Source organism: Conger conger, chromosome 2 (assembly GCF_963514075.1).
Source record: "Conger conger chromosome 2, fConCon1.1, whole genome shotgun sequence".
NCBI classification, from domain to species: Eukaryota; Metazoa; Chordata; class Actinopteri; order Anguilliformes; family Congridae; genus Conger; species Conger conger.
Window position 1 is genome coordinate 6553152 of NC_083761.1, and position 27148 is coordinate 6580299.

General features: G+C 49.9%; 1 protein-coding gene across 1 annotated transcript in view; it reads right to left on the reverse strand.

The window, feature by feature from the left end:
• The window catches only part of ptk7b (protein tyrosine kinase 7b), a 115014-nt gene that overhangs the window by 35944 nt on the left and 51922 nt on the right, over positions 1 to 27148 (reverse strand). Inside the window, exons 2-4 of the mRNA XM_061231516.1 lie at positions 9916 to 10203; positions 4859 to 4961; positions 3714 to 3898 (exon numbers count right to left, since the gene is read on the reverse strand). Of these exons, the coding sequence (XP_061087500.1) occupies positions 3714 to 3898; positions 4859 to 4961; positions 9916 to 10203 (576 nt within the window). The remainder of the gene's footprint in view (positions 1 to 3713; positions 3899 to 4858; positions 4962 to 9915; positions 10204 to 27148) is intronic.

The window sequence follows — 27148 nt, forward strand, 5'->3', positions numbered from 1 at the left end:
GTGGATATGAGTGTGTGCGTGAGTGTGTCTATGAGAGTGTGTGTGTGCGTGTGCCTGTGTGTGTGTATGTATGAGTGTGTGTCTGTGTGTGTGAGAGAGTGTCTGTGTGTGAGTGTGAGAGAGTGTGAGAGTGTGTGTGTGTGTGTGTGTGTGTGTGTGTGTGGGTGACAGTGTGTATATGAGTGTGTGCGTGAGAGAGTCTGTGTGTGTGTCTGTGTGAGAGAGAGTGTGTGCATGTGTGTGTCTATGTGTGTGCGTGCGTGCGTGTGCGTGCGTGTGTGTGTGCGCGTGTGTGTGCATGTGCGTGTGCGTGAGTGGTCAAGCAGAGCAGGAAATGTCAGGTGGTCAGTATGGTGCAGAAAGGATCTGAGGTTATGACGGTTAATGAGTGAATTAATGTTAATGGGGGCTTCAGAGAGAAGCTGCTCTTTGAGCTGGGCTGTGTAGCTGTATACCCCCAGGGCAGGGACACCCCCACCCCTCTCAGCCCCAGACCTGGGTCAAAACACGGGACAGAAACCACTGAAGATCTAGACGCTTCTAACATTTGAAAACGCACCCAAAGATCCCTTGAAAATGGATAAATGTTGAATGATGAAATGCATAATATTAAAATCGGTCAGAAATCCGCAGGACTGATCTACCGATACCAAAAGGGGAAAAGTATCGCTAAAATAATCCAGGTCTGGAAGCTGCATAAATCCGGGACAGACACGATCGCAGCTACGGAGAACGAAAGGGCGGGGGGGGTTTAGGAACCTCATACCTGGGGAAGGACCACAAAACACACAACCGTACAGCGGTTCTCAGGTTCAGTCCCAGGGATCCCCGGTGTATGCTGGGTTTTCGTTCCGAACCACAATCGTAACCCCAGAATTCCAGAAGCTGTTATTCTTCCTTAACTGGGTGCTTTTTCCATGTACAGCGGGTTTATTTACAGTCCTAATCCACAGCGACGCCTGCCCCAGGCAATGAAAGTCCCAGCTTCACACTGTGCTTACCATGCTACATTGCGAACCATTAAAATAAATTGAGGAAGCAAAATGTTTTTTTTAATCCAATTTGAGACTGTGAGGTATAAAGAGGTTAAGCTCTTAATTAGGTTGTTTTAACGTGCATTTAAATTCTTTCATAATTATTTCCGTAAACTCATTAACACAATACACAAACACAAAAGTTTGGCTCGGTATCGTTTGGCTTTGTCTTTGAATCAGTCCTTATCCACCAAATGGCTAGTTTTAGAGGCCAGGTTTCCACACCTCCACCAATCAGCAGCTTATTGACTCACCACAGCCTTTAATTTGATCACCTGAAACACGTCAACCTTTCTTCAACCACACTTCACCTTTTCTTTTTGTCCTCGATTGCAATATAGCACATTGTGAACACTGGACTTTAATTATTCATGGCATACCTATTTTTAACACAAAGTGGCTTTAAGGAGGCGAATAATCCCTCTAAACATGGAAAGAGTAATTAAGAGAAATGAACAGCCTGTTAAGAATCTGGGACTGCAAAGCAGGAACAAAAAAACGCAGCGTTTGAGAACCACTTACAGGAGACGATGGGGCCACCCAGACTGAGGAGAGGGGGGAGAGAGGGGGGGAGAGGAGAGAGAGAGGAGAGGGGGAGAGAGGAGAGAGAGAGGGAGAGAGGGAAGAGAGGGGAGAGAGGGAAGAGAGGGGAGAGAGGGGAGAGAGGGGAGAGAGGGAGAGGAGAGAGAGGAGAGAGGGAAGAAAGAGGGGGAGAGAGGGAAGAGAGAGGGAAGAGAGGAGAGAGAGGGGAGAGAGGAGAGAGTGGGAGAGGGGAGAGAGAGGGGAGAGAGAGAGGGGGGAGAGAGGGGGAGAGAGAGGGGAGAGAGGGAACAGATTACCTGGCCAAGCTGTCGTTTCTCAGCCCACACCTGTCCCGAGCGTGAGACGTTATTAAAAAGCCGCGGAGAGGCAGGTACAGGCGGACATTTTACCCCGTTAGAGTGACACCCGGGGGCTCTGAGTCCAGCCCAAACGGGTCGTATTCGGGGGAGGGGCGTGTTTTAAAGTGGGAGGGGCGTGTTTAAAGTGGGAGGGGCACGGTTAAAGTGGGAGGGGCACAGTTAAAGTGGGAGGGGCACGCTTAAAGTGGGAGGGGCACGCTTAAAGTGGGAGGGGCACGCTTAAAGTGGGAGGGGCCACGTTTAAAGGGCCGGGGCGACGCATTACCGCCAAACGCGGCTCCCGCCAAAGAGCCCGTCGGAGGAGCAGCGGTAACAATGCGCTGCTCTGTTCTCACTTTCATCATGCTGTTCTTACCCTTCTCCCTCCATCTCTCTCCCTCTCCCCCTCCCCCTCCCCCTCCCCCTCCCTCCCACTCACTCACTCTCTCTCTTCCACCATCCCTCCCTTCCTCTCTCTCTCTCTCTCTCTATGTATGTATGAGTATGAGTAGTATGCTCGTATGCGGCTTCGAACAGACTCTTACATTTCTGCCTCTCTGCCTCTCTCTCTCCCCCTCACCTCCCTCCCTCCCTGCACTAGGGGGGCACGATATATATTTATCATCATGAACATGATGATGACCCCATCACATCCGAGGGGGTGGGGTGATGTAATTGTTTTGTGTTATCTCTCCCACACACACACACACACACACTGAAATAACAGCCCCCCCCAGTCAGGTTCTGCACACAGAAGCACTTCAGACTGCACTGTTGTCTGTATCGATCCGTCCTGCACTGTGTGCTGTAAGTGTTCTGTGTGATACTGCATTGCTATGTGAACTCCGCTGTTTTTAGCCCCGTGAAGCACTTTCCCTCAAGATAATGTTCCCTTTGGGTGCAATTATCTACACGCAGGCACACATACCACAACCTATGATATCGAGGGCTGCACACGCAGACACACACACACACACCACACACACACACACACACACACACACACACACACACACACCGATGATGTTGAGGGTGAAGTTGTGGCTGCTGCAGACAGACACACACACACACACCGATGATGTTGAGGGTGAAGTTGTGGCTACTGCAGACACACACACGCACGCACGCACGCACACACACACCGATGATGTTGAGGGTGAAGTTGTGGCTGCTGCAGACACACACACACACACACACACACACACACACACACACACACACACACACACACACACACACACACACACACACACACACACACACACACACACACACACACACACACAGATGATGTTGAGGGTGAAGTTGTGGCTGCTGCAGGCAGACACACACACACACACACACAGACACAGACACACACACAGACACACAAACCGATGATGTTGAGGGTGAAGTTGTGGCTGCTGCACACACACAGACACACAGACACACACACACCGATGATGTTGAGGGTGAAGTCGTGGCTGCTGCAGAGACACACACACACACACACACACACACACACACACACACACACCGATGATGTTGAGGGTGAAGTTGTGGCTGCTGCAGACACACACACACACACACACACAGACACACAGACACACAGACACACAGACACACAGACACACAGACACACAGACACACACACACACACACACCGATGATGTTGAGGGTGAAGTTGTGGCTGCTGCAGACACACACACACACACACACACCGATGATGTTGAGGGTGAAGTTGTGGCTGCAGACACACAGACACACAGACACACAGACACAGACACACACACACACACACACACACACACACACACACCGATGATGTTGAGGGTGAAGTTGTGGCTGCTGCAGACGTGCCCCACAGCGTTCTTGGCGCAGCAGTAGTACAGGCCGTTGTCGTCGGGGCTGGCACTCTTCAGGGTCACCGTGCGCTCCTTGTTGTTGATCACGTGACTCCTCTCCGTCAGCCGAACGCCGTCCTTAAACCACTGGCAGGTCGGCCTGGTTCCAATAATAACAATAACATCATTCCTCATTTAGCTGACGCTTGATTAGACTCAGCAGGGGGGACATCCCTCCCCCAGGGTTAAGGGTCTTGGCTCAAGGGCCCAAGAGCTCCACAGATCTAATTGTGGCTACCCCGGGGATCGAACCACCGACCTCCCGGGGCCCAGTCGTGCCCCTTAGCCACGAGGCTCCAGGCTGACATAACACCGTCATGCACATGACAGACGTCAGGTCATGTCAAATGACATAAAACTGTCATATATTATCGGTAAAATTTAAGACCATGACATTCACCGATAAAAGCATTACAGTTTTATGTCATTTGACATCTGTTATGCCATCTTGTGACAACAGTTATGTCATGTGTACGACGGTGTTATGTCAGCCTTATGGCAAGGGGTTCAAGTAAAGTGTGACCAAGTTATAATACGCATGTATTGACGCGTGTCATCTTGTATGACCACAGATATTTAGGACTACATATTAAACACAGAGGGAATTCAAATGGACCAATTCAGATGAATTTTTACTTTATAATTCCAAAGAAATCATAAAAGAATATATGTGCATGTTGTTATACTAACATCAAAAAGATGGATTACAGATTCAGCAGAGGGGATTTGAAATCCATCGGTTTTATCTTTTATAATTCCACAAATGTCCACAAATAATATTTATGCATTGTTCAAATTGTACGGCCGTAAAGATGAAGAATTAAATATTAAACAGCCGGGATTCATACACACACATTTTAAATTTTGTTTACGCTTCAATAATTCTCATATATATGGAAATCTGGATATGTATACATGGTTGCATAAAGAGGATACATTAAATCAGAAAAAGAAAATGCATATATCCTTTCATTTTTCCACCCCACAGAGGAAAGGACTGCAAACTGAATTAGAACATCTTTAAATTAAAATCAGTTGGTGGCGATTCCTGATTCCTCACCGTGGATGTCCGTCAATGTGACACCGCAGCGTGATTGGTGCAGAGCTCTCGATCTCCGCCTCCGAGGCGGGGTCTTTGAGCGTCACGCCCCCGGTCTCCAGCCCTGCAATCACATCGCATCGCATCAGGCTTTGATCAACGCACTTTCCATTTCTACAGCAGGATGTTTTCAGGAATTATTTATGTTAAGTACTTAAGGATACGGTGCAATCCTAACCCCCCCCCGTCCAGGCATTGAACCCGCACGCTCTCACAAACCTAGTTACCTGAGAACATTATTCCTCCTATGCTGTTGTATACGGAATATGGACAGATAACTACATATACATGAACACACACTATCCCCGCTGTTTTAGTTTACATCGGCATTTTCATAAAGATCACAGTCGCTACTGAAAAGGAGTTCTGTAGCAGCGAAGAAGTGTTCACTGGGTTTCTGACGGATAAAAATGAGAAAATCCTTTTTACGGGGAAAATACATTATCCTGCAGAAAATGACTGCAGTCTCAATGACATTCTCCGTCTATTCATGAACAGAAAAAAAAGAAAAACCTGAATCCTGCACGCCTTTCATATATCCACGAACAGAACTTTAATCTGCCACTTATCACATTCAGAGATAACACCTCCCTACCAGGATAACAGCATTCCTGCTCACAAAAGAATTCAGCTGTACAGCGCAAGTCTGCTTTTCCGAGCACGGTCCTTTGAAAGTGAATTCATCCTCCATATTATAGCGTCACAGCCGCAAGGCAATGCCTGTCTAACAACGATTTTCAAGCTTCTTGGAGAAAAAAAACGAAGAAATAAATAAATACTCCTATCATCCCACCGTACTTCCAAATTCCGATTTTCCTATTCAAATTCAGGTACGTCTGATAAAACGCCCCCCCACAGGAAGCATCGCCGGTGAAAAGGAACCGGGGTCGCGTTCCTCGACGAGGGAAAACGACACCGCGCTCCAGCGAGCCCGTTCTGAACCGACGCACAGTGGTGTTCAGGTGACTCCTTTGTGAGGACCGTCCGGTCGTTCAGCGCCAGAGACCCCAGTCACGCCGGTCCTCACTGGCCTGTGTATCCGCTATAGGATATGTGTGGGATGAGCGCTAAGCTCCCATAACGTACACCTTCCCCAGCGTTCATTCAGGCCCTGATATCCATGAGAAGACATTTTGTGTGGTTTTAAAATACCGAAAACCATCTCCAGTTTTACACGTCCGTTCTAAGCGACAGGCCTTTTTTTAGTGACTGCGTCTTAAAGGTTCAGTAATGTCAATCAACCTCTGTTCCGATTCGCTGGCTAGGTTGGATTTCGTCCGGTTATAAGGTGGGTTGCACTGAAGTCGGACAGACTGTTTTTATAGCACCAACAAACCCCTTTATAATCCATATATAAAAAGGAAAATGTCCTTTTCCACAACATGGGACCGTGAAACACCAGCCGAGGTACCAGGGCTTACCCACAAGGCCATGGGGCTGCACTCCAGTCAGCCAGACTCCTGACCAATAAAGTGAGGACATAATTAAATTGAGGACCTCCTTACCAGCATTTCCCCACAGGTAAAAAAAACAAATGAGGAAACCTATCACTGTAACACGGGGGACCCTGACACTAAAGAGCATGTCTTGGGGTGATCGATGTCATTTAAAACTTCTTCCTGTGTGTAAAAAAAAATCTGTGTGGAAGTCCAGCGGATGGTGTCGTCTCTCCGTGAGAAGCTCGCGGAGAGTGGCGAGCCTGTCGCCCCAGCAAGGGGGGCCTTTCCCACACCTCTCAGGGGTCCAATCCAGCAAGCAAAGGGTTAAAATACTTTCCACTCCGCCCCCCGAAACACGATCCCTGTGGAACAGCCATGACCCCCCCCCCCCCCCCCCCCCAATTCCTTGCACACAAGAACAAACTGACACAAATCTCATCCCGTCTTTTCTCCGCCCGTCATTTCAATCCTTCCACAGCTGGCCTGAAATGTCGTCTCTGGAAGAAACGTTCTCCAAACAAAAAAAAAAACAAAAAACAAAAGCCGTGACGTGACTGCATTTCTGCATTTCTCCGCATCGTAGCATATCTGCGCTGGCGAAGGCACGGCCACACCGAACAGGAGGAGGCAGCAGGGCGGACCGGGAAAGACGACACCCGTCAAATCGGATAAATCGCCATCGCGCGCCCGAAACGGCGTCTGTTCCGCTGTGACGCCAATTAAGGTGAGTCCGTGTGGGGGGGGGGAACTGGGAGCTGACAAGCGAGTTAACCAGCCAGGTCACATCAAAGTTTGCGTGCGCTCACGGGTTACCATGGCGACAGGTCTTTTTTCTTTTTCTGGGGGGGGGGGGGGGGGGGGTGTGCAAATGTTTTGCAGAGAATTTCATCACCTGTGCCCACATAAGATGTCCAGACATTTGCATGATAAGATTTGAGTTATTCATAGAAGGAAAATGGCACCCAAACGGTCCTGATAATTCAATTGTCACGTCGAGTGGGGGAATATCAGCTAGATATTTCCTGCATTTGCTTCTCCTGAAAACACTTTTCCAAACCAACCTCACTGTAGCCACTAGTCTTTTAGCTTTACCTTGGTGGTCTCCTGATCGAGGCTGGACAATATATCTAACTGTTCATTTTAAGAGTAATAAGAATGGCCAAGGCTGTGGTTTAAGGATTTGAACTACTAGACTTAATTTCCCATCAGCCCCTGCGTGACATTTGCCCCTGCGTGACATTTCCCTCACTCATTTAACCAAGGCCAGATTCACAAACCAGGAAGCCACTCTTTGACCCATGAACCACAGAGGACAGCACAGATTCTCAACACTAACCAGATACTCAACTCCTCCCATGCTGCTTCATCACGCCCTCTCCTACAGGTCCAAGCTGTCAAACGCAGCGCCTCTAATTAAGAGAAAACAAGCCCAGCATTCATGCCATCTGGCCCCTCTTCACACAGAGCCCCCGCCCCAAAAAAAAACAGGCATCTCTCTCAGCAAACTGCTCTCGTTATCCGACACATGCAACCAGTCCCGAAAATTACCAGCAATTAATCTTGGCAGGCGACATGAAGGTGGGCTTTGTCTCGCCATCTCCGAGGAACCCCCGAAGACACTGACACATTTAGCTTTTCTTCTGGGCTCCGCGCTGATAAAAACGCCACCTAGGGGTTTGCAGGCTCAAGTCCGCTTTAGGAGGAGACTCGATGCTCGTGCCGTTTCTGACGGGTTTCTCCAAATTCACCAAGCCCCTTTACCGCCAGACTGATTCAGCTTTAATCACAGAAAGCAAAGCGGTTCCCTTTCAGCCACAACGGTCCCCTGGGGGGGGTATTAAAACGACAGACGCCGGATTGGAAGTGAACGCAGAGCTATAGTCTGCACCCCGTTAATGGGAAATACTCTGGCATACCCTGTGCCAAACCACACACTCCTGCTGCACGGAGATCAAAGCTGCCATCTTGACTCGTGTGGTGCATGAGCAAACCAAATTAATCACCCTACCCCGTTCCCATAGCTTAAACGGGCTCAACTCCTGCATCTCTGCTTCAGAAGAGCTCAAATTAAAAATGGCAGTGGTACAAAGTAAGCAGTTTCCTCCGTAGGTTTTCACCACTTTTCGGAACAAAATCCGGATGAAATGGTACAGTCTGGCTAGCAACACATTTCCTTGAAAAACCTTGTCACTGCAGGAACATTTTCACATTGTAGCATCAGTGAAGGAACTCTGTTGCTCTCTCTCTCTCTCTCTCTCTCTCTCTCTCTCTCTCTCTCTCTCTCTCTCTCTCTCTCTCTCTCTCTCTCTCTCTCTCTCTCTCTCTCTCTCTCTCTCTCTCTCTCTCTCTCTCTCTCTCTCTCTCTCTCTCTCTCTCTCTCTCTCTCTCTCTCTCTCTCCAGCCCTCTCTCTCCCTCTCTCTCCCTCCATCTACCTCTCTGCTCCGACTCCAGTTCGCAGAGCATTATCTGCTTTGTGGCATGAAATGGACACACGCTGCTGGACCAGTACAGTGAGGTACCGGGCCCCGGCAGGTGTAGAGTGGGCCCCAGTGCCCAGCGCAGACACAGAGCCTGTTTAAATGGGCTCTACCTGCAGGGCGGAGCCGTGAGGCGACACAAGGCGAGCGCCTGTGCGTGACGCGGGGGTGTATCGAGTAACGCTCAGAGAGCCGGGAGAAGTGGAGGCACTCAGAGCCCAGGAGATAAACACACTCCCCTGGGCGCTCCACGGGACGAGGGGGAGGAAGAAGAAGAAAAAAAAATGGTACAAAAGATCCTTAAAAAAAATAAAAAAAATAAAAAAAGAAAGAAAACATCCTGAACTCCAGATAAACCGTGAACTCCAATACTAACGCAACCAGGAGAGATAACTGAGTTCTTTGAGAGATAACTTCTTCTTTTTTCTTTTTTTTTTGTCTCAAAGTTAAGAGGTTTTAGAGTGTATAACACAGAACTAAGAGTAAAGAGAGTTTGGCTTGGAGCAGTGTTTCGAGGAAAACGCAAAAGCTGTAAATGTCCCTGACGGGGGTCAGGATTGGGGTGGGGGTTAGAGTTTGGAGTTAGGGTCAGAGGTCGGAGACTCACACTGATGTTGAGGTCTTAAGGTTGGAGTTGGGGTTAGGGTCTGAGTTTGGAGTTGGGGTCAGACGTCAGGGTTATAGTCGGGGTAAGGGTCGGGGGTCGGGGTCAGGGAAACTCACACTTGTTGTTGAAGGGTCAGGGTTAGAGTCAGAGATCAGGGTTAGGGTCAGGGGTGACAGTTAGGGTCAGGGTGAGAATTGGGGTTAGAACTCACACTATGTTGAAGCCTTATGCTTGGAGTGAGGGTTGGGGTTTGGAGTTGGGGTCAGGGATCAGGGACACACTTGATGTTGGGTTTGGAGTTGAGGTCAGAGGTCAGAGGTTAGGGATCAGGGGTTGGGGACACACACTTGATATTGAAGGGTCAGGGTTAGAGTTAGGGTTGGTGTTGGGGTCAGGGGTTGGGGACACTCACACTTGATATTGAAGGGTCAGGGTTAGAGTTAGGCTCGGTGTTGGGGTCAGAGGCCAGGGGTCAGGGGTCGGGGGACACTCACACTTGATGTTGAAGGACGCGTTGCTGGAGCGCTCCTCCTCCCCCGTGGCGGAGTTCACCGCCAGGCACTGGAAGTTCCCGGCGTCGAGCAGGCGGTCCACGGCGGTGAACTTGAGGTTGCTGCCCTCCTGGAAGCGGCGCTCGGAGTCCGTCACCGCCTCGCCGCTGTGCAGCCAGCTGTAGGCCACGCCCGCCGGGTCGCTGACCTCACACCGCAGCATGGCGCTGCGCCCGTGCAGTGCATCCTGGGACTTCGGCTCCTTGGTGAAGGCCGCCTCCGTGCAGACGACTGATGGAGAGAGAGGGAGGGAGATGGAGGGAGAGGGAGGGAGGGAGAGAGAGAGGGAGGGAGATGGAGGGAGAGGGAGGGAGGGAGAGAGAGAGGGAGGGAGATGGAGGGAGAGAGAGAGAGAGGGAGGGGGAGAGAGAGAGAGGGAGGGGGAGAGAGAGAGAGGGAGGGGGAGAGAGGGAGGGAGAGAGAGAGAGGGAGGGGGAGAGAGAGGGGAGAGGAGAGAGAGGGAGGGAGATGGAGGGAGAGAGAGAGAGGGAGGGGGAGAGAGAGGGAGGGAGATGGAGGGAGAGAAAGGGAGGGGGAGAGAGAGAGAGAGAGCAAGAGAGTGAGGGAGAGGGACAGGGGGAACAGAGAGGGAGGGAGAGAGAGGGAGTTTGAGTTAACACACCTTTATTGTAACACGACAACAAAACTGCACAAGGAATCCATCAACTCCCACAAATCTAAGAAAGAAAAAAAAAGGAGAAAGAGCAAAAGATGATTGAAACAGCAAGAAAGATTTCACTGCAGGGGGGAGAGAGGGGGTGATAGAGGAGGAAAGAGGGAGGGAGAGTGAGAGAACGAGACAGAGGGGAAAAGAAAGAGGAAAAGGGGGGAGAGGGAGAGGAGAGAGAGGCAGAAGGAGAATGCCATGCAACCTGCGAGCAACAATCCTCTCAAAAAGAGAGAGGTGATCATTTTTAACCCGAGAATGAATTTCCTTGGACGGAATCAGGCGTACATTTAGCACAACACACTCTGGACCCATTAGGCTATTTACAGCATTGCATCCTCAGCCACCCTCTTCCATTCGCTCAGCCACTCAGCACCGCGCCGCAGCATTGCATAACGACACTTGTTATGAGTTATGACACCAGCAGTTTAGCGATATTGCCGTTCTTCGCCGTAGCACATATTAAATTCGGGGGATAAGAGCACGTCGTAAATTAGGAAATGTGAAAATGAAACCCATACCTCGCATCTCATTTTTTGCCCAATTACCCACAGCCGTGCGGACACCATAAATATTCACCGCGTTTCATTTTTAGACGAGTAAATATTAAATAAAAATAAGTGCACTCACTGTCCCTTTCGTCCATTTTCAGACCTTGCGTTTTATTATTATTATTTTATTTTCTTTACTTGTGTTTATTTAATTTTAGTGCTGCGTTTGCCGTTTGAGACGTGGAGGCTCGAGAGGTCGACTTCTGCCCGCTTCAAACACCGGCCAGAAAATGGGGATGGGGGGATGGGGGGGTAAAGGCGCTGAAGTGGACAAAAATAGGAGCTATAAAAACCCACCCTGAGAAAAGCTTGTGTTGCATTTTAAGACACTGCGTACACACCGAAATAGCTCTCCGTTTGCCCACCTCAATCCATAGAGCACCTGGATCAACCCCAAAAATATTCAGCGTAATATCCGCGCATGTCTTCGGCTGCTTTCAGCGCCCCGGTGTTCAGCTGGAGCGCGTTCACGCCGCCGGGGGGTCGCAGGAGGTCGAGGAGGCCTCCGCACCTGCGTCCCCCGACCTCCTCGGCTCCTCAGAGACGGGCGATAACCGCCTACAGAGCGCGCCGCGGCGGCTAATCTCATATCAAACGAGGGGCCGGGACAGGCGCTCGGCTTGGCCCGAAACCCGCCAACCCCCCACGCGCTCAGCTTTTCCTGAAACCCGCCAACTCCCCCCCAACCCCCCACGCGGTAACGTCCCCCCCCCCCCGTCTGGTACCGACTCAGACCGTCCTTTGTGTCCTCAGCCCTGACAGCCGGGTGCAGATGCCCCAGGTGGGTCCTCAGCCCGCACACCTGCCACCCCGCCCTCCCCACCGGGGTCGTAGAGTGGCAGTACATTAGCAAGCTTAACTCCGGCGTGCTGACTGACACGCAAGAGAGCCTGGCCTCTTTCACCGCAACCCCCCCCTAAAAAAAGAAGGCATCCAGGAGCCAAGCGTAGGAAAAAAATAAAACCCTGTTAGCTTCGCTCGACGGCCTGGCCGCCTTCAGTCATCGGTAAAACGTCGACCTCATCACGTTTTGTCGTTGTTTGGTTCACTCTTATGGCCCCCTCGTCAGATGAGGTAATCTTTAAAGTGCGCAAAAAGAAACAAAGAAAGCCCACCATGATGACTTGGAAGCCGTTCACAGAGACTGCAATCTTTTGAAGCCAGGCAGAGCCTTAATGCAGTTCGCTTTCTGGCCTTTAAAAGAAGTTCCGTATCCAAACAAGGGAGAAACACAGAGTTCCATATCCAAACACGAGGAGAAACACAGAGTTTCATATCCAAACACTAGCAGAAACACAGAGTTTCGTATCCAAACACTAGCAGAAACACAGAGTTTCGTATCCAAAGACAGGAGAAACACAGAGCTCCATATCCAAACACGGGAGAAAGACCCGCAGAATTCCCGCAGAATTCCACACACGTCAGGACACAAGATGGACGCGCTCATCCTCACGGCACTCGCTAATGCCGTAAAGACAGACATATCCCTCTCGGACAATGGGGCCACAGACGGCCATTTCGCGGTGGGATCATCGCTTTAGCCCCTCGTGAGCCCCGCTTGGACCAGGAGAGCCGTGTCCAACGTCTCATTCAACGGCCCGGAGTACCGCGCTGGATAAAGACCCGGCACGGCCAAGAAGAAGAACACAACACCACACAGACACGTAAATGAGGAGATTTAGCCCATCTAGAACAAAAGAACACAAAAAGAGAACAGGCCATTCAGCCAATTAAAGCTCAGCGTATACCTGCAGAATAGAGGCAAATGTGCCTTTATACTTTAGGGGTGCTTTTGCTCAGCAAGATGGCTACCCATGGGGAGAGTGTGTATTCAATACTGTACAGGAGCCAAAGCCCCCATCTTTAACATTGGGGTTTTAGGAAAAGCTGGAGCCATAATGGCTCCTCTCTTTCCACCCCCACTGGCTGATCTCCTGCTGGTTCCCAGCCGATGAATGGGTGATGAGAAACAGATTAATAAAAAGGGGGAACCCCTCCCCCCTGCATCAGAGGGCCCTCTGGGGCGGGACAGAGAAGAGGGGGGGTGAAAGGGTATGAGGGTACTGGAATTGGGGTTCATTTAAAAAACCAGTCCCACGCCTCAAGAGCGAGGCCGAGAGAAGAGGATGCTCTTGAGCCTCAAGAAAAGGCTCTGGCTTGAGACCACAAACAGGCACACACACAGAGAGGAACAGACACAAACACGCAAAGACACACACACACGCAAAGACACCCACAGACACACACACACACACACACACACACACACACACACACACACACACACACAGAGGAACAGACAGAAACACCCAAAGACACACACACACAAACACGCAAAGACACACACACACACACACACGCAGACACACACACACACACACACACACACACGCAAAGACACACACACACACACACACGCAAAGACACACACACACACACACACACACGACACACAGAGGAACAGACAGAAACGCGCAAAGACACACACACACGACACACATACACACAACACACACACACGACACAGGACACACACACAGACAAACACACACACACACACAGACAAACAGACAAACACACACACACAGACACACGACACAGGACACACACACACACACACAGAGGAACAGACAGAAACATGCAAAGACACAGGACACAGGACACAGGACACAGGACACAGGACACAGGACACAGGACACAGGACACAGGACACAGGACACAGGACACAGGACACAGGACACAGGACACAGGACACAGAAAAACACGATGCCAGGCTCTGACCGAGATGAATACTTGGAGCGGTATAACCCACTGTCTGCTGACCTTTAGAGATCAGCACGAGTGGCCAAAGTGTCTCAGCTCTGTCTACAGCCCTGCCCGAGGGAAACGTCAACAGAAAAACAGCAGCAATCAGACCGCAGATATCAAACTCATCTCGAACAGGGATCTCAAACTTCAGCCCCCGAGGGACTAAAATGGTTGCCGTAAAACAGAACACAGAGATCACTGGAGTTTCAGATCCCCGATTTAGATCCGTGCAGAGCAAACCCAAGATTTCGCTCTCCACTTCAGCGATTTGAAAAACTGAAGATGGAAATGCTTTTGAGCGCACAGTATGAAAAATTATTTTAAAATCGATTGTCGTTATATTTTATGAGCTGGGAGTGGCCTCCGTCACGCTGACCTCCAGACCTTTGGACATGGCCTGGGTTTCCGTGCGCCAGAGACCCCCCCAGGCCTGATGATCGCTCCAGAGACAAGGGGGTCAGCAGGACGCAAAGCATGCTGGGAAGAGCGTTGGCGTGCGCGTGAAGCAGGCGATAAAGTCAAGTCCCGTCCCCCCCCGTCCCGCTCCCCCGCCCTGTACGAACAAATTCAATTAAAACACGGGGCCCAGTGACTGATGGGAAGATCGTGTCATGCTAATAGCCTCTTCTACCCAGGGATTTTTTATCATCAGTCTTCATTCTTCTCCTCCGAATTACCATTCCACTGGGAGCGAGGGAGTGAGAGGGGGAGAGGGGGAGAGAGATAGAGAGGGGAGAGATAGAGTGTGGGGACCGAGGGGGAGAGGGCTAACTATAGATTAGATGGAGTAAGGGGGGGGGGGAGAATGGGAGATAGATCGAAGTTGAGCGAGAGGGGTGGGGGGGGTGGGGGGGAGACGATAAGATGGAGAGCGGGAGAAAGAAGGAATTGGGGAGGGCGAGAGAAGACGAGAGAAAGAACAGGAGAGAGCCCTCTTCGTCGAGACAAGAGACTGTCAAAAGCATGAAAAGGATCTGACCCGGCATAAAAATGACCCAACCCAACGGCCCAGCACCAGGTAAATCTGGGAGATACGCTTCAGGCCAGCAACCGAGTGGAAGGTGGCGGGACCGACATGGAATTCCCCTGGAAAACACCCTACTACTCCTCCACTTCCGGCTCTCTTCCCACACTCGGCCAAAGCCCTCGTATTCCAGGGAAACATCAATATTATACTTAAGCACGGGTCCATTTCACCTTCACCGAGCGTACTCTCTCTCCCTCTCTCTCTCTCGCTCTCTCTTAAGAGCCTGCAGATGTTTGGCACAAAATGGACACTCTAATCCAGCCATTAAGCCCGTCCGCACATCTGCTGCACCGGTGTCAGGCGACCGCGAAGGAGGAGTGTTTCAAATTTTATCGGCTTTTAACCCCGGGGTCCGCTCGTAAAGAACCCCCCCCGGTCTTTTAGACACCACATGCAGCGAATGTCTATAATCTTTCCTACAAAAGGAATGCGTGTTACACCTATTTTAATTAGCGGATGGGTTTTTTTGGGGGGTTTTTTTTACCACCAACTGACATGATCGTGGCAATGGCCGCCTAACCCAAGAGCTCTGCAGGTTCCATATACATGTTTTAAATATTAATATTTGTAATTACGGGGGAGATCTAACTGTTTGGGCTGAATTTACATTAGACATAAGTGCACTCAGTTATCACACTGAAAGCTAAGCACACAGTGAATATTTTAATATTTTATTTGCGAGCGAGATAAGAGAGGGGGAGAGAGCATTGTTGCTTTGGCAATATTAACGATGTGTACTTCCTGCTAATTAAGTACACTCAACTGAAATTGAGAATGAGAGAGTGAGAGGGAGAAGAGAAAAACAGATCGAGAGCTTTATCCAATATCCAGTTTCACCATGCTCCATATGACAGTATGACTGAGCTGAAATCACACAGCTCAGTGATCACACTTCACCTGCGCAGTAAATATTCCACTTCCAGCCTCCGCTTAAACCAAGACACTCAAAGATCAAAGCGGGGGGGGGTGGTGGTAATCCTGGACTTTGCAAGTGAAGCCCACACTGGGAGTTTTTGGACAGGTGACGGCGTCCTGGGATTACTAAGCCTCCGTGTCACAGGTAACAGGTGGGAACAGCGAGCCAAGAGGGGACGGAAAACCGCAAGATTTAGGAGCATCGTGCAAATAACATTAAAATCACAATATGACACAGGTGGGATTTGTTTAAGGGCGGGGGGAGGTCGATTTCACAGACGCCAAATTAGGAGGGGGGAGAACGTGTGAAAGGACATTGATTGGAGGGGAACAGGAAATGAACAGACATTTTATCGACAAACAGGTACAAGACGAAAATCTAAATTATAATAGTTTTACAGAAATTTAAGGAAGAAAAGCTTTGGAGTGAAAAGATACATATATATGATTTTTTTTTTTTTTTTTAAGTGGAATATGTACTAGACATGCTTATGTGGTTTTTGAGAATCTACTAAATTGACGAAAAAAGCCCATTTTGATTTCACTGTGACTCCGACCTTACAGATTTAAACGTTACACATTCAAAGGGCTTGAATGCAACGACGTGGTTACATTCCCAGCGTCTCAAACAAGACGGAGAGCAGAAGCCATCTGGTGCGCATTTACCCCGGTACAGAAGAAACCAGAAACCTCAAATGAAAAATGCCTGCCAATGGCATCCGTCTTCCTGGGCCCCGTTTTTTTTTTTGTTCTGTGATCAGAACCAGAATGGAAGACGTCCAATCACTGATCAACGCACCCGGCCAAAGCAGATCCGAGCTCAAAAACAATGCAGAGGTTCAGCTGCAGCAAGCCAAAAATGCCAAAACCTATATTTATTTCATTTTTTTTTAAAAACATGTTATTAAAACCAGCGCACAATGACAGGCTTCGGATTAAGAGGAAAGGAAGCAGAAGATCCAACAGTCATGCAGGCTCTTTTGGGGAAAGCCTCGTGTCTGGAGAGGGAGAGGGAGAGGGAGACAGATTTCTTGAGGGTCCTCTAAATCTCCGAGAGACTTCGGGAGAGACGCTCAGAAGAAGAAATTCCAGAAAGGACCATTTCTCAACTCCCACTGACCAAGTACGCCCCACGGGCCAAGAACATTTACACAACTCTCCTCACCGAGCTCCAACTGGGGCAGCTCAGCGCAGCTCCAGACCGAGGAGGTCAAAACATCAATCCTCCGCCAAACAGAAGTTCAAACTTATCCGAGGCTTTTCTTATCGAGCCAGGCGAAGGGGAGAAAGGAAGTCGTCTCCTTCGAGCGGTCGGCGATAGCGCAGATATCAGCTTGGGCTAACACGGGCGGGGGGGGGGGAAAGGAAGTCGCTAATCAGCCGAAGTTGTCACTTCACACGGAAAGGTCGTTTCCTCCGGGCGTTCACTGTTTACCTTCGCCTCCCAGGTTTAAAGGATCACTCCCCCCATTGTGCCGCTTTGCTGTGGGTCGTTCACACCTGCCGCTGTGTTCCGTGTCTGGAGGTCATCGAGACGCGGAGGCGACGTCAGCCAGAGGGGGCCAATGTTGGCCATACATATTACAGTACATTACAGTTATTTTGCTGATGCTTTTATCCAAAGTGCCTTAAAGTGAGAAGGTTAATTAGACTAAGCAGAGGGACAATCCCCCCTGGACCAATGCAGGGTTAAGGGCCTTGCTCATTTACATTACATTATTGGCATTTGGCAGACGCTCTTATCCAGAGCGACGTACAACAAAGTGCATACCCATAACCAGGGATAAGTTCGCTGAAAGACCCTAGAGGTAAGTACAATTTCAACTGCTACCTGTACAACAAAGATAAGGACAAGGGCCAATTTTTTTTTTTTTTTTTTTTTTTTTTTTTTTTTGAACAAACAAACAAACAGAGCAAAAGTCACCAAAGTTAACTATCCAAACACTGCTTACCTAGCCAACTAAAATACCGATACACAAGTCACAGAGACAACAATTAAGGTTCACAGGGAGGTAGGGAGGGATGGGGAGAGGTGCTGTTTGAAGAGGTGTGTCTTCAGCTTGCGCTTGAAGGTGGGGAGAGATTCTATAGTTCTGACCTCAACGGGGAGTTCGTTCCACCACCGTGGAGCCAGAACAGACAGTAGTCGTGAGCGTGAGGTGGAGGTTCTGAGAGGGGGAGGTGCCAAGCGGCCTGTGGAGGCTGAACGAAGAGGTCTGGCAGGGGTGTAGGGTCTGATGATTGGGCCCAACGGCTGTGCGTGGCTGCACCGGGGCTTGAACCACCAACCCTCCAGGTCCCAGTCAAACACCGCAGCCACTAGGCTACAGGCTTGCCCAGAGGAGCATCGTTCGCCAGGGATTTAAAAGTGTTGCTTCTTGCCACCAGAAAAGCACACACAGCGTCAGAGAATTCACGAGCAGCTTGTCCAGGCAGACTCTGGGTCCCCGAATGAAACCATCACCATCTCCAAGCGATGCTTCAGCCAATCAGTGCCAGCCGCAGCTGACACCGGGACCGTCGGGATCTAGCAGACACCGGCCCCCCCTAGGACGCAACACGATTTTTAAACGAGACCTTTTCTTCCGGAAAAGTCCACAGAGCGTCAGACACGCCATCCTGACTCAGCTGTGTGGCGCTTGCCGGGAAAGCTCAACAGATGCAGAACTGTGACTGATTGCGTTTGAAATGATGAGCAACCCGCACCGACCAAATACAAGGTGGCCGCAGAATCTCTGGGGAGAGGCGTCGCGTCGAACGGAGGTAAGAGGCGGGACAGCGGATATTGCTCAAACGGGCCGTGAGATCACTACCGTCCACGTCTCTCCCAGGGTCTCCTGAACCCCACACGGCGATGATGTCGCCATCAACCGCCCGCTGTTTCAAAGCCTCAACACAAACGCTCGCCCATCTCAACCCCCCCGCCCCCGCCCCCGCCCCCTCGCCCCAGCCTTTCCCGCAAAGCTGTGCCAAACTTGTTTAGACTAAAGTTTGATGGGATGAGTGTTTTCAGCGGGGTTGTGAACTGAGTGAGAACCATTCCAGGACAATGAGTAGCCGTTAAAGGATGGGTGAAGAGTGTGTGTGTGTGTGTGTGTGTGTGTGTGTGTGTGTGTGTTTCAGGCCCTCTTCAGGGCAATGGCACACAAAGGCTCATCTCATTCCTCCCATCGTTGAAATAACAGTTACCTCTCCTCTCCTTCTCCACCAACCGACACACTCAAAATACAACCTCTACCTGAACCCCCCCCCCCCCCCCCCCATTATCTATTGCAGCCGAGCTGCCATGGCAACAGCCCCATATCTCCTTCCCAGCCTCTCTGTGGCGTCCCGGTCTGCACTCAACAGGCAGAGTGGGACAGAAGTGGGCTCTCTTAGTCCTCTTAAAAATTTAGACTAAACCCCCCACATACCCCTATAATCAAATACCAACCATCCCTCACCCTTTCCCATCAGATAAAACTGTTGCCAAAAGCACCCAAAAAACCCTCAAAAACACAGGGACAGGATGTTGAATATTCAGAGGAACTGAACAAACTGTTGACCCTCCCTCAACCCCCATTCTGCCTTCCCCCCCTACCCCCCACGATGTTTTTTTTTTTGCTGAGTACCAGTGTAACACACACACACACACACACACACACACACACACACACACACCCAGCTTCCAGCGAAATCTCCAGCACACTCTGTACCCTGCCCCGACAGGCTTCACGTATGTTTCCAATACCCCAAAACCACAGAGGAGGGAGGGGGGAGGGGGGGTGGGCGGGTTAAAAAACCTTCAATCGAAAAAAACGAGTCTTGCATCAGCCTCGCATTTCGAGTCACATCGTTAGCTGGTGGCTAACCGGGTATTCGGCTACAACGCTGCAGAGGGTATCCCAGACGCCAAGTCCGCAGGTCAAACGGAGTGCGAGTGCATAAACGTGGAAAATGTTAAAACAGTGTCTCTGGGATCATCCTCCCCGCCTAATACCCCACCCCCCCCCACCCCCCCACCGCACTGAAACCACGGAAATACTAAAACACAGGGCCCTGGACTGAGACGGCGTCTGAAGCATCCGAATCAGAGTCATCCACAAAGAGCGTGAGAGATACAGAGACTGACGCAACCGTTCCCCGATTCCTCCGCAAAATATGTCTGGATGACATCAGATGAAGGAAGAACCCAGATTGCATCTACATTCGCGTCTACGAGTGAGTTATTGGCTTTGTATTTTTCCCCCATAATGTTACTGGAACGCCAACCGCTGTGACGCTAGTGAGCAGCCACTCCCTCAACAAGAACAGGGAATGAGTTTCAGAAACAAAGCACAGTTTTGGTCCCTTGATCTGATCTCATACGCAGGTACGGAACGTGGCTAACGGTAGCCGCTACATCGGCAGCTAAGCTAACGCACCCTGTGCAGAGATCTTTCACAGAGAACTACTGTTGTATGAACAACATAAACCATGTAAATATGATATAAGCAAATAAAAAATTGAAAATTGAATTGTCCTGGGATCATCAAATCTGGCACTTGAATCCAAATCCAGACCTGGTTTTCTTTTCTCCCGGGTGATTAAGGAAACCATTAGTGCGGGTGACTGGCCAAACTGCCTTCACACCAGACTAGTGGACTTAATGTAAACTCATAGACTTTGTGTAAACTAGTAAACTATGTCATGGTTGAGACACACGCCATGCAGACATGATGACTCAACACCCTGTTTACACTGGTACTTAATTTATTTAGTTTCTTCACTTCGCTTTGCGTGTGTGAGCTCCTCGCTGCGTGAGAACTTAACATCCTGACCTGAGAGAGACAGGGTGTTTTATTACCAGTTCAGGGAGAAACCTTAAACTGAGAGAGAGGGAGATCAAGATAGAGAAGCAGGGATGGAGAGAGGGAATGGCAGGGAGAGAGGGAGTGAGTCAAGGGTTATGTTTGTTATGGCAGTGTATGCCAATAAAGCTTATTGGAATTGAACTGACAGAGAGTAAGACAGAGAGGGAGGGGGAGGGAGGGAGAGAGAGAGAGAGAGAGAGAGAGAGAGAGAGGAGGGCAGAAAAAGAGGAGGGCAGAGAGAGGGAGGGAGGGAGGGAGGGAGACAGAATGACAGGGACAGAGAGAGGGGAGGGAGAGAGAGATGGGGAGGGAGAGAGAGATGGAGAGACAGAGAGAGGGAGAGTGAGGGAGAGAGAGAGAATGACAGGGACAGAGAGAGGGGAGGGAGAGAGAGATGGAGAGGGAGAGAGAGGGAGAGAGAATGACAGGGACAGATAGAGAGAGGGAGGGGGCAGAGGGAGGGAGAGAGAGAGAGAATGACAGAGGGAGGGAGAGAGAATGACAGAGGGAGAGAGAGAGAGGAGGGAGAGAGAGATGGAGAGAGGGGAGGGAGAGAGAATGACAGAGGGAGGGAGAGAGAATGACAGAGGGAGAGAGAGAGAATGACAGGGACAGAGAGAGAGAATGACAGGGACAGATAGAGAGAGGGAGGGGGCAGAGGGAGGGAGAGAGAGAATGACAGAGGGAGAGAGAGAGAATGACAGGGACAGAGAGAGAGCAGGGACAGAGAGAGAGAGAGAGAGAATGACAGAGGGAGAAAGAGAGAATGACAGGGACAGAGAGAGGGGAGGGAGAGAGAGAGAGAGAATGACAGGGACAGAGAGAGAGCAGGGACAGAGAGAGGGGAGAGAGAGAATGACAGAGGGAGAGAGAGATGGAGAGACAGAGAGAGGGAGAGAGAGAGAATGACAGGGACAGAGAGAGAGGTAAATTAAGGCCGTGTGATCCCGGGCAGGGGGCGCGTGACGATGGCGGAGCGGTAATGTCCCACATTAGGCAGATTAGCGTCCGATCGCCCGCATTAGCGCAGCCGCCAATTAGCGTCGGGCGAGGCCTCGGGTTTCGGGAAGTGCGTGCCATCGCCACAATGGAGGCGGGAGGACACGGCCCCAACCGACACGCCATGGCAACCGCGGTAATTACACCCCTGAGCACGCCATCAACGCCACGTCCACGCCAGAGAGGGAGGGAGGGAGAGAGAGGGAGGGAGAGAAAGAGGGAGACAGAGAGAGAGAGAGAGAGAGGGAGGGAAGGGAAGGGAAGAGAGAGGAGGAGGAGGGAAGAGAGGGGGGAGGGAGGCGGAGAGAGAGAGAGGGAGGGAGGGAAGAGAAGAGAAAGAGAGGGAGAGAGGTAAAGAGGGAGAGAGAGAGGGAAAGAGGGAGAGAGAGAGGGAGACAGAGAGGGAGAAGGGGAGAGAGAGAGGGAGGGAGAAGGGGAGAGAGAGAGGGAGAGAGAGGCAGAAAGAGAGGGAGAGGGAGACAGAGAGGGAGGGAGATAGAGAGGGAGGGAGAGAGAGGGAGAGGGAGACAGAGAGAGAAGGAGGGGAGAGAGAGAGGGGGGAAAGAGAGAGGGGGGAAAGAGAGAGGGGGAAGAGAGAGATCAGGAATTTGGACAGGACAAGGAGGGAGAGAGAACTCTACTTTAATTCCTGCAATTAGCAGACAAGGAGAGCTTGTAGTCTGCAGGCAAAGGTACAGCAGCCATTTTGGAGTGAGTTGAGGAGAGAAAGTGCACTCTGTGGTTCTCCAGACCACACTACCCCACTCTTCTTTTCACTCCTTACTTGATCTTTTTCTCCCAATTTGGAATGGCAGACTGAACTCAGTCTCATGCAGGCTGAAGCACCTTCTCTGTTAGTTGAGGACAAGGAGGCAACACGGAAAATAAATAAACTAAAAAAAACAAAAAAAATACTCCTCTGAAAATAAATCCATATTTTCTGACTGACAGATGCCGAGGGACACCAATGAGGTCCAAGAGCTTCTCAAATTCAACCTCGTTTCCAGGGAGATGAAAAAGAGCCGCTTCGAATGTCATACAGCGGTTGAATTCTGCACTAAACAGCCCAGGGATAATACAACGAGACACTCAACGGTGCAAATAAAAAATAAAAGCAGAAAAAGAAGACTTGGTTGCAGAGGTTGAGCTGACGCACTTCAGCGAGAGAGTACTGAGGGTTGAAGTGGAGTGGGGGGGGGGGTGAAGTATGACAGGCAAACACGATACCCGCCGTGTAAACGAGTATGAGACGCAGAGCACTGTGGGGACACGAGTACCCTGTCGATTACACCCGCAGAACGCAGAACGCAGAACGCAGAACGCAGAACTGCTCCGCACGTGTTTAACCCCTCCAGGACGGCCTGTAGTGTAGCAGTTAAGGTAAATGACTGGGACCCGCAAGGTCGGTGGCCCGGTGTAGCCACAATAAGATCTGCACAGCCGTTGGGCCCTTGAGCAAGGCTCTTAACCCGGCATTGCTCCAGGGGAGGATCGTCTCCTGCTCAGTCTAATCAACTATACGTCACTCTGGATAAGAACGTCTGACAAATGCCATTAATGGAAATGTAACTTTAAAAGACACCGTTTCACGCAACGCTTCAGCGACCAGGATGCGAACTTGTCCGGAAGCCATTTTATCTGCACGTCTGCCATTGTCGGGAGTCGCTTAGCGTGTTTTAAAAAGAGGAGAGTAAATTTGAACTCAACTAAATTTTCTGCAAAAGAGCATTCCGGCGATTTTTCCAGGGTCTTCAGCCAAGCGTCTGTTTCAACGTTTTACTTTACGTCAGAAACGCACGGACAGCAGTTTGAGGAAAGCGAAATTGAAGAGCACTGCGGAATGTGCGCAAAAAAAAAAGAAAGAAAAAGAGAAGAAGAAAGTCGCCTGTAAAACGTATAGTTTATCCCGGAATGTTTTGTGGGAGAAAAAAAACATAAGCACTTTAAGCTGACCCACAGGGGATGTTCAGAGGCCTAAGTAGACACAAATCTCAATCGCCCTTACAAAGCGCATTTTAAAACGCACAGGGTGTTCAAACTAAACACTTTCCCCTAATGTGTATGTTTTTTTTTTTTAAACGCAGCGGAGAAACCATCCGTTCTTCCTTTTTACGACTCGAAGGGTCGCGTCGGTGGTTTGTGTAAACTACAAGACCAGGCGGCTTCTGGAAAAAATATCTGCTCTGGGGCTGAGTCGATCAACAGATGTCTGGAACCTGAGAGAGAGAGAGAGAGAGAGAGAGAGGAACTACAGAAGAGACATAATGCACACAAGGGAAAGGGGTGGAAGGACTTTTACTGGTACACATACTCTGATTAATGGACTTTGAGGTTGAAGTTGTGTCACAGGACTCCATAAGAACTTTGCCTGGAAAAATATGAGGGGTCAAAGTAAACAAAATGGTGGGCCCATCAAGAAACCGCCAGTCCCTTTTTTAAAAAATAAAAAGGTCACTTTTTCCTAATTTTCCTTCCAATTCAGAATGCCCAATTTGATTCATGGTTGGATGGGTTGGGGGGGGGGTTGTTTTTGGAGTGGAGAAAGGGGGAGGAGGAATGTGATTGGTTTACTAAAAACAACAGACAAAAAGCCTGGCCCTTATTGCTTTCCATGCCTGTCATTCAACGATTTTGGACTGGCTAAACTACAGCCCGGTTTCCACACGACACCATTTTATAAAGTCTTGGCCTCAGCAGCTCTTTGCAACCGCTTGGATTCTTCAGGAAATGGGGACACGTGAACACCAGTATTGTCTAACAACTTAACACCTAAACCTCATTTTTCACCAATTATCTTCCGTCGAGCATTTTCCCCCCGGTTGCTGGACCGCCGTTAAAACGCGTTTGAATTCCGAACCTGAAGTTGAAATTGAAGCTGTAACCCGGACAGAGCCTGGTTCAGATGACTCAACCTCTGGAAACCACCAGAGAGTGGTCCAGTATTTGTCACGTGTGAACGAAGGTGACAAACACAGAAACGGGATGAGAGGAGAATCAAAACACGGGAGTCACACACACCCCCGCAAGCTTTCAAATACTTTCAGAGCAATTCACGTAGAAGAGCAGCAAACAGAGATGTTGGATGTTTCTCAAAGGAATGCACTCAAAAGTATGCGCGTGGTGTGTCTTTATCTGTCAAGCAGGTGTGTGTGTGTGTGTGTGTGTGTGTGTGTGTGTGTGATCTGTACCTCCACTGACTGTGTATTTTTCAAAATGAGTACCAGCCGCCAGGGACAACTCGAGCTGTTCCCAGAAAAAATTAGTCAGGGCTCATCCCATTCTAAATGAGCTTTTTCTACATCTTTTTCAAGTTCTATGTTGGAAGAACAACCAGAGGGGAAGACCAGCTTGGCGCTTCAGCGAGAGCCGAGGTCAAGCAGGCCTCCGAGGGGTTTGAGGAGAGCGCACACGGGGGTTTAGTCTTTCGGGTAAAACCCCGGGGCAGCCTGTTGGAGGACATCTAGGAGGAGACGAGGAGGAGACGAGGAGGAGACGGGGAGGAGAGAGAGGAGTCGTCATAAGAGAACACTTCAGTTCGGGCCCACCTGCGGGGTTGTGCGTTTGAGACGGTCCATGTTAGCGCAGACGTGTGTTCAACATGGCCACATTAGCTCAGGAGGTAGGAGCGGTCATCTGGCAGTCTGAAGGTTGCCCAATCGATCCCCCGCCCTGGGTGTGTCGAAGTGTCCCCGAGCAAGACGCCTAACCCCCAATTGCTCCCGACGAGCTGATTGGTACCTCGCATGGCAGCCTATCGCCATTGGTGGGTGACTGAGAGGCATAAATTGTAAAGCACTTTGGACAAAAGGCCAATATAAATGCAGTGCATTTGTACCGTGGCCAATGTTCGCTCAGGTATAAAAATCGCCCTTTTTACGTTCGCCTGAGAGAACCAGTTGGCCCACTGCTATATCTTACACACAAGTGTGACCATCATTGGGTCAAACCCAGCCAATGAGTCTGGGCCACCGCATAATAAAGAAGTTCTCCTCTGTTCTGATTATTACCATGGTAACCATATCTGAATAACATGTTCATAGCTCTCTCCTCTTCTCTTCCCCCCCCCCCCCCAGCACTGAGCAGCCACAGGGCAAAGTCACATCATGCATGTCTGCGTGGATGCCTACGCACGCACGCACGCACGCACGCGCGCACACGCGCACACGCGCACACGCGCACACGCGCACACGCGCACACGCGCACACGCACACACGCACACACGCACACACGCACACACGCACACACGCACTCATACAGACACACACACACACACACACACACACACACACACATCCGCCCCTTCACACACACTCACAAGTGCGCACACACACACACACACACACACGCCTAAAACACAATGTGCTCCTCTCCGTTTTAAGTAGTACCAGTTGCAGAGGCGAGTGAAACAGAAGAATTCTCTCTCTCGCTTTCCCAAATAAACTACACAGCGTCTTTGAAGGTTTATGGAAATGTATGGTTTATTTTTTCGGGGCATTCCTCCTCGATAAGACAAGCCGAAAAAAGCCGTTCGTTCCTGTGGCAAGGTCTGCGTTTGTGTCCTTCTCTCCAGGACAGGAAGCGTCTGGGGAAATGGGCATCCCCCCTATGATAATTTCGATATAACCGAGACATGGATGTAGCTGGAACAGAACTGACTTCCTGTTCGTCTTAAAAAAAAAAAAAAAAATTATTATTATTATTTTTTCATTTGCATACTTGACAGCAGTCAGCTGCCATCATAATACAAGAAGCGACATCACGTCTCCGATGACAACGTGCGTGTAATTGCGTTCAGACCTGACACGTTACATTTTCTGCAGCACACTGCTCCTCCTCTTCATCACGCCGCTGTCAGACTTCAATTAGACCGCATTAACTTTTAATGATCTTATTAATGAATAATTTGTTAATTAATTAGCAATGTCATTTTTTTCCCGGGCCTATACGGCTCCCTATTAATGAGAACACGGGTACCCGTTTGTAAAGCAGCACAGATCTGGGATCAGCCTTCCCCCCCCCGTCCATATCCTGCATAATCTATTACAGGCCTAAATGTTTATTCAATTAATGTGTATTTATCGCGCTTGTGTATACTTGTTCCATTACTGCGAGCATTGCATCTGCCATTATTGTTGCTTTTTGGTTGGTTTGTTCTCATCAGATTAATCTACAGGGGGGGTTTTTTTTGTGGTTTTTTTTTAATCGTCACACTGGATAAGCCTGTCTGCCGAATGCGTGTAATGTAATGCAAAAAGGCCAAATTGATCCCAGATCAGCTTCCCGAGATGTTTTATGAACACGGAGATAGGATAAGGACAGGGGAAACTGATCCTAAATGCATGCTCTTAGTTCTGAGAAACGCTCCAGACATGTTATT